This window comes from Lathamus discolor, chromosome 5, assembly GCF_037157495.1.
Source record: "Lathamus discolor isolate bLatDis1 chromosome 5, bLatDis1.hap1, whole genome shotgun sequence".
Lineage (NCBI taxonomy): Eukaryota > Metazoa > Chordata > Aves > Psittaciformes > Psittacidae > Lathamus > Lathamus discolor.
Genome location: NC_088888.1, coordinates 104,522,711 through 104,536,298, shown reverse-complemented (window position 1 = coordinate 104,536,298; position 13,588 = coordinate 104,522,711). Strand labels below are relative to the sequence as shown.

The 13,588-nt window shown below is 45.0% G+C and overlaps 1 protein-coding gene across 7 annotated transcripts in view; it reads right to left on the bottom strand.

The window, feature by feature from the left end:
* Positions 1 to 5,261: 5,261 nt before the first annotated feature.
* KLHL29 (kelch like family member 29) overlaps positions 5,262 to 13,588 on the bottom strand; it is a 411,401-nt gene continuing 403,074 nt past the window's right edge. For all 7 annotated transcript variants that reach the window (XM_065681735.1, XM_065681730.1, XM_065681731.1 and 4 more), the window contains one exon: positions 5,262 to 7,611. In XM_065681735.1, the coding sequence (XP_065537807.1) occupies positions 7,428 to 7,611 (184 nt within the window). In that variant the 3' untranslated portion in view covers positions 5,262 to 7,427. The remainder of the gene's footprint in view (positions 7,612 to 13,588) is intronic.

Sequence of the window (13,588 nt, the reverse complement as noted above, 5' to 3'; positions counted from 1 at the left end):
GGAAGGTGTCCCTGCCCACAGCAGGAGGGTTGTTAAAATTAACATCTAGCCCCTATAATGGGGTCAGAGTGCTTCGGAGTCTAGCTCTAAAATGTAAAGCATGGCCAGAAGGCAGAAAGGTTGTTTTTTAATAAAAAGCTCCATTTTCACAAGACGCAGAGCACAGGCAGGCACAGAAGCACAAGCTGAGCATAAATTTTACAGTGCTAATCTTTTCAATACATGAGAATAAATTTTGGAAATGGAAATGAGCTGACACCTAATGATGATTTAAATGTGTAGCAATTTGTCACAAAAATCCGGGTTTTTTTCACTGAGAATAATGTCAGCAGAAAACACCGGCTTGTTGCATCTGATGCTGTGACATGTATGACTTAGGTGACCCTGCGCATGTGAGATTACCTTCTGTATGGCTCAACAGTCTTTTCAGGAAAGGCATCTTGACTTATCTGCAGTTTGTACACCTGCCCTCCTCTCTGAGCTTTTCCTCAAGAGGTTAAGCTCATGAGTAGAAACAGATGCCTTACTCCTCATTTGTTTTGGTCTGGCTTCTACTCCAGACACCGCTTCTTGTCTTCCATGTTCAAGCCTCTTCATACATAAGGTATTTTTTTCCTTCCCACAAAGTCACTAATGCACTATGATCAAGTAGCCTCTCAGTTACCTTTTCCTGAGCAGAATGAACTTTTTATGGCTTTCACTGCATTTTTCCTCCAGCCTTTATGTCAATTTTTGGCTCTTTTCTGCAGTAGGTCGTTTTTTCAACATTTTCTAAAACATTTGTTCACGGAGGAAATTGATGGGACATTCCAGCACTGGTCCCGCCAGTGCCATATACAGAGCTAAAAATCACTGATTCCTGCTCACTCTTCCCATTTTTACACATTCAAAGATCAATTTAGTCCTTCTATGCCAAGAAATTGGGCTGGGAGTGCTTGTTGCTTGCCTCTTCTTGGACTTGCAGCTTTTCATGGTGCTATTCTCCATCCTGAATGTTGGCTTTCTGCATTCCCAGTTCTCTGAGGTCCTGCTTAGCTTTATGGAAGAAGTTTTGTCTAGTGGTCCAAGCCAGCACAATACGTATGACTTATTTGGTCCTCCTTGTCTTTTGCTCTGCTACTCTGTGTTTCCACCAGTCTGTGACTAGTGAGTAATGTCAACATTTTCCTTCAAGATCTTTGGACGAAGAGGATTCCTCCATTAGAAATACCCTGGTAATACCAAATTGAGAATTACTCTGATTAGATAGTCCTCAATTAATCTGCCTATTCATAGCCTGTTTAACATTTGCTGTCTGAATAGAGTGAGAAAGTTGAAGTATTTTGTCACATGCTGTTGAAAATCTATTACTTTATCAATCAAACGTGTAATCCTGTCAGAGAGTGAGATCAGCTTTGTGTGATACAGCCGATTTTCTAGCAAATCATTGTATTTATTCTTATCTCTTTGATTCATGATCAGTTTAGTTAGATATCATCTTTCCATTTTCATTTGGGATCGATGTCAGGTGAATGCCCTGTAATTACCCAGTCATTTCACTTGCCCTTTTGATAACTGTCACATTATCAGCATTCTCTTGGAAATACCCCTGTGTTATTAAAAATGAGTGTCAGTGAGGCAGAGACTTCTGGGCTTTCTGGAGGTGTTGATGTTAGGTTACCTCCTGAATTTGAAACCCTTATTCACTAGGGAAAGTCTAATACCATCTCTAGGTGCTATGTCCTCTGGCTGTCTTAATCCCCATAGGGAATGCATGCTGCTTGCCGAATAGGAAACAGAAATGTGAGCCATTCCCAAGCACTCCCTGCCACATTCCCACTCTTCATTTTCGCTGGAAACTGTTTGTGGAATTTATATGTTCCAGTACATGAACAGGCAGCTTGCAGAAAAGCTGAGCATAATGAAGCAGGTAAAATTGAACTTGATATCAACAACTAATGGAGCACTGCATTCATTGGACATGAAAGTAAAGGACTTACGAAAAGAGACTCGCTTTTAATGGAAATGGAGTGGCTACAGAAATTCCAGCGGGCTTGAAAATTTATGCTTGCTTTGCAAGATCTAATTATCTTTACCTGAGTTGGAGGGACAGTGCTTCTGGTAGAGCATAATGCTCATTATCCTCTTCAAGCGTTTGGAGCGTCACCTTCGCTGTTCAGCTCACTGATCCTTACTCTGATGCTGTCCACCAGCGCAAGGACATTGCATTACAAATTAGGGACTGCTTTAAGTTCCTGGTATGTGGGCAGGAATTGGTTCCTTTCTACCTCTAGGAGCGATTATTGTAATCAACGCATTTTTCTTTAATGAGGTGGGAGGCTGAAGCTCACGTAGGAAAGTCACTGGTGACCTCTGTTAGGTGCCTGCTCTTTAGCCACAAAAATGTGAGAAACGGTCACCAACAGTCACGATGCTGGAGGAAGCGTGTGCATCGCCTGTGGTGCTAGGCATGACTTGTAGCAATCTTCAGCTCAGCCCCAGCTGTCATCACAATTCCTGCTTCTGTATTAATTTGCTTACAAGCTACATGCCTGATGTTGCCTGTCAAGCTGTTAAAAAACCCCGGGTTAACAGTGCTGTTCCCCGGACAAGTCTGAAAGGCTTGGATACTGGTGCCAGTATGAATCTTGGGAGATGAGCTCCGAAGGAAAAGAGACTGCTGGTCAAAATAACAGATGATGAAATTAATCCCAGCAGGCAGCCCTTCAGACCTCCATTGTGTAGACCACCACTAATGAAAAACTCAGTCACATTTGGCTTGATGACAGCACTGGAGCTTCCTTCCCCCAGGTAGTAACAGAGCCAAATCATGTAATTGGGTGTAAAGCTCTTACCAAATGAAGCAGAATTTGTTCAGATAAAGTGGAATTTGTTACTTTTTAAGAAATCTGCTAAACAGGAATGATGAAAAGCAGTGTGTTATCAAAAGGAAAACCACCGGTGACGAGCAAAGGGAGAGTTGGTTTTTAAGGTAGTTTGCCACCTTCCTTTTCGTTTCAGTCTCCAGCAGCTGGAGACGGTGCTGCTGTGCCTGTCAGGCTTGCACAGTTCAGCTAAGGAGCCTGCGATGGCAGCTCCTGCTTTCATGAATTCTAATCTCAGAGAGTGTTTAATCATGCCTCAAACAGATGGGCTTTTCGGAGGAAAAGCAGTGGTTCTGCTCTGGTATTGCTGTCCAGCTTAATGTAACGAGAGATGGGAACACTGTGCCTGAGACACGTCCATCTGCTTCCCTCCAGAACGTTTTCTTTCCGGACTTTTCTGCAGTCTAAAGTTATTGACCCAGAATACTCATGATGGGAACCCACTGCTGCCTTCCTGTAGGTGCTGGTGCCTCAACTTCAGCCAAAACCATGTTTCAGCTCCTGTGTTTAGCGACTTGAAATGCGAAAGAAAGCATTAAGGGGTGAGCTTCAGGGCCTCATCCAAATTAAAAACCTTGTATTAGCATGCCAAGTTGTAAGAATGTCAAAGTGGATACAGTCACTGTCTTCCGAGAGACCTGGCACTGGCTGCAGCCTGCCATGCGCTGTTTTGTGGGTTTATCCCCCATTATATATAGTAAGTTACCTCTTTTGGTTGGCAATGGGGAGGCAGGATGGTTCCGAGGCCTTGCCCTTGAACGTGAGACAGCAGAGAAAAGCTTTGGGATCAGTTCCAGTTCTCTAGAGAAGGTCCTCGTGCGAAGCCAGGTGGGAGGGTAAGTACTGGAAGCAGTCTGGGCCTTTACTGTCTCTACCCATTAAACACAACGGTGCTCCTGAAGTCAGGCAGAAGCTGAGGCTGTGGCTCCTCTTCCAGCCAATCCCTGTATCCCTGCAGCTGCAGAAGGTGGGTGCTCGTGCTTGCGTTCAGTTTGTCCAGACTCCACCAAGGGCGAGCTGAAGTGTAATGAACGCTCTAATTTGCTTGCTCCAATTGCACTGCGCTAAGCTCAGGCTTAACACCGAGCTGCAGCTCATTAAAAGACGGGGTTGCTGAGGCTTTATTAGAACAGTGTGTTTGCCATTAGATGAAACAAGGGGAGAAAGGTGGATAATTGTGTAAATTGACAGGGGTGGCTGATCACCTGAACGCAGCCAACAGCCCCATTTGGAGATCGGCCTCCTTCCCAGGCAAGCTAGGGCAGGGTGAAGCAGGTGAACAGTGTTATCACAGCCAGGCTGAGCCAGCCTGTCCTGAGTTTCTTAAAGCTTTCAGAGGTGCACACGATTCGTTTGGCAAAATCACTCAGCAGCTTCCCAGAGGGGAACTAAAATGATTTCCACAGACAAGTAAAGCAAATAGCCTGCATCTTGTTTGTCCTGCCAAGTATTAGTGACTAGTGCTGAGTAAGGCTCTTTGCAGAGTGTTGATGAAAAGGCTGGCAACTCATTCCACCTGGTGTGGATTGTTGCAGCAGGGTTGTGTGGCAGTGAATCGCAAGGCTTCTGGTAACCTTCATCGGCTGTGCAACCTGAGCCATGAAGCTGGTTAAAAACTGCGCTTCACGCTCTTAAATACTTGCACAGATGTACTCTGTAAGAGCACGAGGCAATTTCAATAGATGTTACATTCTTCCTGTTAATGTGCAGAGCAGATATTGCCTCCTAAGATCCAGCTGAAATGTTCCACTGCAGTGGTATTTGAGACTAGTTATATTTGGCACATCTTTGTTCCATATCCAGTTTTACAACTGCCAGATGGCACTCTAATGAAACATCAAAGAAACCATGAATGGCTGCACTTAAGTGCTCTCTGAAAGATGTATCCAGTGAGATACAGAACTCCCACTCCAGATATGAAGGAATTTTGACCACAGGGCAGAAGTAGCTTTTATCTTTCAGACGCTGCAGCAGCAGCAGCACAGTACAAATCCTAACCTTCACGTAGAACAAAAACATCATCAACAACAAAGCTGTTTATCAGTGCTTTTTTTTCCAAGATACTTTCCTAAAGTACCTTGAGCCCATTTTCCTTAATAGTAAATTTGGGAAAATGGATGAAGAAGAAACAGTCTTGCTGAATAAAATACAGAATCACTTCCAAGAACTTCTTCTGGAATAGGAAATGGAAGTTCTTTGGAAGCTACTTAAGTTTCAGCAAGGGAAGTTCTTTGAAGCATTTAAGTACCAGCAATGAATTTTGGGATTTGCGAGGGAAGCTAGCTGGGTGGAATGGATACACTTTCATCCATGGCTGGGATGAAACCTGAAGTCACTGTTCATGCAGTGTTGGTTCTTGGTCGGTCGTGACAGAATTAATCCAATCTGGATGCTGAATCTAGATCTATAAATATATTTATTATAATATAACAAGAACTTAACAGTAAACATAAACTATATACAATAGCGTTACAGATAACCCTGTTTTTAATATTATTCACAGAAATAGCCAGTTTTGTTCCAGTGTGAGAAATGAAGAAATAAGCTAAACTGGAAATGTTGAATGTGTTTAGGTCTTGTTGACAGGTAGCACCTCCTTTGGAGGTAGACACACACCAACACTAAAATTCGTCCTGCCCCAGGCAGTTAGAAACTTGTGCTCCAGTCTTTAGGTTCACACTTGCACCCTGTTCGACATAAATACTTTCAATGACATACTAGTATATAATTTTCTTGTGCTTATTATTACTTTTTTTTTTTTTTTCTTTAAAGAATAAATAAAACAACTGCATAACAAAGGCTGGAACCTCACTGTCAAAATGAGAGACTTGAGTCACCCTATAGCTTGACTCAGATGACTTGAGCACTTTAAATACTGCAAGATACAAATGTCTTTTTTATTTTCTTTTATTTTATAAACGATTATTAATAAAATAAGATGATTAGCGAACCATCTGCATTGATTTCCCCAAAGCTGTAGGCAGACCTCCCTCCCTATAAAAAGGCTAGCGTTATTTGGTATGAAATTCAACTAGATATTGACTGTAAGACCTCACCCACACCCTGTACAGGACTCTCCTTGAATAACTGGCATGGCATTTGGGATTTGAGTCTGCAAAGGCAAGTATGGCAACTTTTTTCCTTCGACTTGGAAAGGAATTGGGACAATCCTTAGCTAGGGGTTACTTCCTATTTGTGAACTTTAAGCTTCTTTCCCCTGCCCCCTCTATGTTACCCGGTCCATCTCCTGTTTGATCCTTTCATGTATAAATTTATAAAGAATTTCCACATCACAATGCTCTCTGGATAGACAATATTTTAATATATATAAAAATATAACCCCTGTGCTGTGCATATACTTACAACTCTACATAGTAATCATTTTAAGTCTCTTATACTGGGCTTAAGTCTATGCATTTTTCTACCATGGGATTTAAACTCGTGTGTTTAAAATATGCAAATAAGAGAAGCAAAAGGTTTCCACACCTATGGGGAAACTTGAAAAGTAAAATAAAATACTTCTCAGGCGTTACAGAAAGGATAGTGGCGTATATCCCAACGTAAGGAATTTTGGTGGAGAGCCAAAACTGAGTGCGCAGCCGCAACAGGAGGCACCTTCTCCATGTGATGAAAACGTCGACGTCCCACACTGCGCTCTGTGTTTTGGTGGGTTCCCAATCAAACCTCCAGGTGGGATCCCAAATCTCCAGTTTATCAGGAGAATGCCTCTGGAATCGAAACAGTTTTCATTTTGCATTACAGGAATCGAGCACTGCCAAGTTCGCTCAGAAGCTGAAAGCGGGTGGAAGCGGTTTAGAAGACCCCCCCCGGCCTGTGGGCATGGCCACATGTGCCCACACAAGCATCACCCAGAGCAGAAACTCATCCAGCCCAACAGACCTGGTTTGTTTTCAATCTTTTAAACCAGAATTTATTACCAGTTCTTGTCCCCAGTCCCACCTCTCCTCCCCTCCGGGCTCTGCTCTAGAGAACTGAAAGATTTGTTTGATCTGATGGAAGACTGACATCAACGTAAGCCATCTGTCACACAAGATTCCTCTCAGTCATTGGTATTGAAAAGCATGTATTTGTTAAAAACAAATGTAGGAATCAAAGTGATAAGGACACTTTGACCTTTCAAATAGATTGATGCCTAAAGTGTAATAGTAAAACTAATCTGCATGGTTATTTTCAGAATCAAGCTTGAACTCTAAAGTAAAATGCAGATTTTCTTTTTTCTTCTCTTCCCCAGCTTAAAAAATATGTGAAATTCTATTGCACCTGGGTTGACCAAAAGCCGATGTCCAGAACAAGTGCCACTATAACATCTAGTGACACCCTTGTATTATTAAGTTACAATTATCTTACATAGCACGGAGCTCTCTGCTCCTTGTTCACCAAAAGGTGAGGATGATTTTTCTACATTCAATGTAGACACTATTCAAGACTTTAGAGCAATATGTTCACTGGCTGGCTTTGCTGCTTCTGTTTCTTAAGTAGTAGTATCCTTCTTGCCTGCTTTCAACGGGTACAAACAGTTCTCCACCCAACTCCCACGTAACGTCAGCCGCTCTGGATGTACTTCTTGATTGCTACGCAGCCGTGTCGAAAAACAGGGCAGGGCATATTTGGCAGAAGTGTCCACGTGTTTGTTTTAGGGTCGTAGGCTTCCATGTTTCCCAGGGCAGGTCCTTCGCTGCTAACGATCCCACCAGTGGCATAAATTTTTCCATCCAGAACCACAGCGCTTCATTCATGAAAAACAAACAAAGTTTGAGTTAGTTTTCTTACCCAACAATTCTCTTTTCAGGCTTAAAACAAACCCAAGCTGGCATTACAAGGGGTAAACCATGAACACACTTTTTATTCTTATCTACGTGAAGCTGTGCAAGCGCTTCTCTTACCTCTCCCTTGCTCTCCCCCCAAATTAATGCTTTTTGTGCCCCTGCCAGGTAGGTAAATGTTGTCTCTAATTTAATCAACGGAGGCCAATTAGTCCAAGTAAGATGCTCCAGCCCACATACCGATCTGCAGCAAATGCAGCAGGACAATGTGTCCCTGTAACACCATCGCGTGCAAAAGCAATCCAAGCAGTTTGGGGGCCCTGATGCCTTGGTTGGAATAAACCCTGTCCTTACTCCTCTAATTATCAATGAATGATGAAAAGTAGGGGAAAAAAAACCCTCTAACAAATGCCTTGTTGGTTCAGCCCCTTCCATAGCCATGCTGTGCTGTGGGAGCCCTTGGTTCCTGCTGACCTTGTCTTCACGTGCAGGAAGGGGGGTGACAAGTGGAAAGACAACCTGGGGCAGATGGATCTGATGGCTGGGGACGTGCGGCTGAGGAGCTGGATGTTGGTGACTGAAGACAAAAAGCCCTACTGCTTTTTCAAATGAAAGTGTTTGACTTCAGACATCTCTTGCAAATCAAGGATAATGAAGCTGGTCTAATCCCATGGGCTGCAGGCTCCTCAGGAGGGAAGGTGCAGAGCTGTGGAAGGTATTTGGAAGAAAAATTGCCCTTCAGCCTCATCTCTTCTTCCTTCTTCCACTTCCAACAGCTCATCATCTTAAGCAATCCTTAAGCAATCCTGTGCAGGGCATGACACTCACTTTGGGCTAATGGAGATGGACAACGAGGGGCTGAGATCCTTCCCCCTGCATAGGGGAAACCCAAAAGTGAGGCAGCTGTGTTTTCCATCTGCTGGTAAACCTGAGTTAGCCTCCCAACATTTAAAGATGTTGTTAAGCTGGATGGGGTTGTCGGTGGCTTTTCTGGTGGTTGGGTCACTTCCAACAGGAGCCAGTGGATGGCTGTGTTAGGAATGAAAATGGAGACTTGGAAAGTGTATACACACCAGAGGTCAGCAGGGTGAAACATAAGGAAAGGAAGACCAAAAATTAATTGCAGCAAAGAAGGTGGCCTATATCTAAGAAGGTGGAAGGGCTGTAACGCTGTCATTTCTTCTGGCTAATTTTGGAGCAGTGGGAAGAAGAATAAGAAGTGATAAAGGCAGAAGACAGAGAGTGCTGGAAGACCCAGGATGAACTGAGACTAAAGTGGAGCTGACAAAGCCACGAGTTTCTGAAGAACACAAAACTCTGTTGCCCTTGTGGAGAAGCTGAGCCTGAGGTTAAAAATAAACCCACAATGACAACAGTGAGGACTCAAATAAGCCCAGTCCCTGGGTACCGCCAGGAAATAGGAAATAATGAGAATCTTGTCAAAATAACTGTTAATCTGAAAGGAGGAGGAAGGAGAGAGAGACTTGAAACACTTGATTAGAGCCTATCCACAAATCAGCAGGGCTGGATGATACATAGCCAAGGTCCTAAGGGAGCTTGCTAATGAACTTACTGAACCACTGGTAATTATTTTTGAAACGTCAGGGAGAAATGGGAAGAATGAGGACTCGAGTAAAGAGAGCGTCATCCTGAAAGAGGGCCCTGAGACTGAACAAGCCCATGTCTGAAGAGACAGAGCTGGTGGCACAGAGGCACTGCCCGGCCAGGACTCCTGCCAGGCCTCAGGTCCCTTATGGCCCAGGGGGAGCAGAGGCGGCAGGACCAGCCAACCCAGTAAATCAGACACGTGTGCACATTAAGCCGCAGTTTAGGATTTAAGCTATTTGTTGGGGGGTGGGAAGCCCAGATCTACACTGGAACAAGTTATTGTTTAAAAGCAAGACACGCTGGGAAATACAGCCTGCAAAATACAGCAGGAGGAGGGGGAAAGGACAATCTCACCATGTGCTGAGACATCCCCAGTGTGGTCGAGGGGCTGCTGAAACCCTAGAAATGAGGCCATGGGATAGCAGTTGCTGTTTGTGTTTCACTCTTTTTCTTATTAGTGAAGTTGAAGGAGATGGAAGCTTATGTGAGCTGGGATATTGTCTGGGATGTGCTGGGTGAAGACAATCCAATGTCAGAGATAGACTGCTGCATAGAGCAGTTTTGCTGCCTTGGTTCTCTAATGAAATGCTGATCAGTCATTCAAACAGTACCCATACACCAGTTAATTTAGCAATTTTGTTGGGTGAAGTGGGAAAACCCAAGCAAATTCAAAATCACAGAAAAGATCCCCAAGAAAGCTCTGGCTGTAGAACTATCAATAATGGGCAATTAAAAGAAACTTTAGTGTGGAGCTTGGAGCCTGAGGCTGGTTCTATTAGTGTTCATGATCCCGGACGAGGGCCCATGAATGGCCTCTAATAAGCCTTAATTTACTGGTGTGGACACGCTAGTGTAGATGACGGCACCTCACACCAGCACAAGAGAGGACCTTAGTGGCTGTTACCATTTACACATGGAGCCTGTCTGAAACTTCCTGCTCATTACCTGGTGAGCCTGTTCTGCATGGAGCTTTTGACCTGGATGGGATGAATGGGAAGGACAGAGGGAGGACGCTGTGCAGAGACTTCTGTGTAGGTGACCCTGGGAAGAGGAGCTGAGCAACCACCAGTTCCTAGTTGAAGTCTGGCCTTAAGTGCTTCGTGTCCACTTGGGCATCTTGTGTTAGGTCTCCAAACAGGGACCTGGGTGCTTTACAAGTTCCTGTGTGGTATCTTAGCTGCTCACGTTTCTTCTAGTAAGGTCTCTTCTATCCCGTGTTTAGTAGTAGCTACTCTGAGCCAGAGCTGCTGCCACCATAGAGCAGCTCAGTGGCCAAGCACAGCTTCCCAAGGTGCTGTGGTAAATGGTGGTTACAGCGGCTTCTCACCCTCCATATGCAATTCCCACAGACAAGACTGGTAAAACACTTAGCTTTTAAGTCATACCTGAGGTTAAGCAAAACAGTGAGCTTCTGCTATCAAGAAATAGGCAGTTCTTAGTATGCAGGGGGTACTTACGTGTGCAGGGGACTTTGGAGACACTCAGGCACCTCTGGGGCTATGCTGGCAGGTAGGTATGTAAGATCAATTACAAATTGAGTCCTAGATTGCTGATACTTCACAGTATTAGGGCAATCACTGCTAACTTCTGGGACCTTAGAGAATAGGAAACTCAAGTGGGCTTTAAAACCTTGAGGAGAGTGAATGGAAAGGAGTATGCTCATTGCTCTTTCTTCATTACTGTGACAATATTTCTTTTCTTCCCTCCCTTCCATCCCATCAGCTGTAAAAACATCGTTACCAAGGCTGACGTACAAAGAAAGAAATAATTACAATAATTAGGATGCAAGTTTATTGCTTGCTGCCATTAATTCTGAGAGATAAAATGATTACAGGCTGTCAGAGCCTGGGAAGGAAGGAAGGGAGCTCCACGCCACAGGGGCTTGCTCTGGGGATGCAAACCCTCCAGCAGCTTTGGGAGCAGTAACCTCCCCAGCTAAGGAGGACCTCCATCTCCCCAGCAGCGTGCCCAGGGTGAAGATAACTGGCATCAGGAGGGAGGTCACTCCATCCACGCCTTCCAGGGAAACATGGTTCAGCATGTTGCCATGATTACCCGGCCTGCTAGCAACCCTGCTTCCTGCTCTACACCCCTTACAAGAGAGGCTTCACCTACAGCACTGTGGCAGATTCACCAGAGGTGCTGGGGGCATCCTTCATTGCCCAAACCATGAGCAGCGTCAGAGCATCACACTGTGATATTCCCCAGCACTGCCACTGCTAATACAGCCCATCTGCTGACTTCCATGAAGCCATGAATCACACTCCTAAGGAAATCCCAACAAGGCTGAGATGTGCCAAGGGCTGGTGGGGACCTGGCTGTCCATGGCTGCAGTGGTTGTGTAACCTAAACACCCTTTAAATCTCTCTCTGCCTATCCACTTTGCAGTCCTTCCCCAGCCTGAGCAAACAGGTGGCAGAGCAAACAGGTGATAGCTGGCCAGTAAAGGACTTGAAGAACAAAGTGAATCATTGAATCATATAATTATAGAACACCCCAGGTTGGAAGGACCTTGAGAGATTACCTGGTCCAACCTTCCACGGGAAAGGGACACTAGATGAGATTCTCTAGCACCTTGTCCAATCGCATCTTGAAAACCTCTCATGATGGGGACTCTAGAATCTCCCTCAGGAGCTTGTTCCAGTCAATGATTGATCTCATGGTAAAAAATGCTTATATTGAGATTAATCTTCTCCTGGTACAGCCTATACCCCTTCTTTTCACCGTGTGGCTCCTTGTGAAGAGAAAGCCTCCATCCTCCCAGTAGCCGCCCTTTAAGTGCTGGGATACTGTGAGGTCCCCTCTGAGCCTTTCCTTCTCCAGGGCGAAGAGACCCAATGCCTTCAGTCTTTCCTCAGAAGGCAGGTTCTCCAGCCTGTTGATCTTCTCTGTTGGCCCCTCTGGGCCCTCTCCAGTCTGTCCGTGTCATTTTTGAACGGTGGTGACCAGAAGTGGACACAGTACTTCTGGTGCTGCTGTCAAGTGCTGAGTGGAGTGGGATGACCACATCTCTCTTTCTGCAAGTAATGCCCCTGCAGGTGCAGCCCAGGATCTGATTTGCCTTTGTTGCTGCATTTGACTTTGCACTGCTTTTTTAATTAACATTTTTAATCACGTGTGAGCAAGGCTGCCTGCACTCCAGCTCAGACGTGGAGCACCCGGGCTCAGCACACAGGAGCTGGTGATGCTTTCAGCTGGGGCTCTGCCGCGCAGCTCAGCTGCCATTTGCTTGGTGGCTGCTTTCCCATCAAGACCCTCCACTAAGTCTCCTGATGGGTGATAATCCGGAAGCAACCTGAAGTGGAGGATGTCAGCACCCTTCTTCTGTAGTGTCTGTGAGGCAAGTGCCTGGGAGTTCCTGCTGCAGCCCTTCCCTCTCCCAGTCATGATGACTAGCCATAGCCCAAGCAGTGGCACTACCAGCAAAGTTTGTTATTTTTTTCGTCATTTTTATTCTTATTATTAATTTTCCTGCTTAGTCTTACAGAGCACGTCAGCCTCATCAGGAAATGTTAAATACAACTTAAAAATAAATCCTGTCTTGTCATGTCTGGGCTTGTAAAAGATTTGACATGGCTGGATCAATGTGGTGTTTTGACTCCACAAAACTTATTATCATATGAGCCCACAACCAAAGCTCCTCTCCCTCCTCACTCCTGGCTACGCATGCACATATCTGGAGCAGTTCCATAAACACTATTTAATAACATCAGTTAGACACAGAATCTGCTTAACAGAAAAAAATCCTCATGTTTATTACTGGATGGATTTCCTCCCTGCCCTAAGAGTTCAGGAGGGCTTTACTAGAGATGGAACCAAATTATGCTCATCAATCGGTTGGTGTTAGCGCGAGGCAAGAAAAGTGAGCAGCATAACAGCTACTGTGGGAAGTGGCTCTGTGCAGTGCTGGGCAGAGCTGAAACCATCCCTTCAGCTTTTGCTTAAACTGGAGAACTTTTCTTCAAACCCACACGGTGGTTTGCAAGGCTGAAGAGAAAGGCGTTGCTGTGTCTCTGTGGGTAGCAGCAGTCAGGGTGCCCAAGTGTCATCCTGAGTCTGGGAGCTGTGCTGACAGCCTCTGTGGATGTCTGCAGCCAGGTTATGTTTGAAAGGGTTTGAGCTCGGGTGGCAGTGTTGTACTGCCACAGGTTTTATCTTTATAATGAGATGGATAAATGAGGGTCTGCATTAGTTCTGGTCAGTTAGGAGGGTATCATGCCACTTCATGAAGCAGGATTATTAGTGTGGGTGTTTTGGCCAACCTCCAAGTTGCTCTGCGAGCACTCTTCCTTGCTAATGACCCAAAACCATGATGAGGCATCATTACTTGGT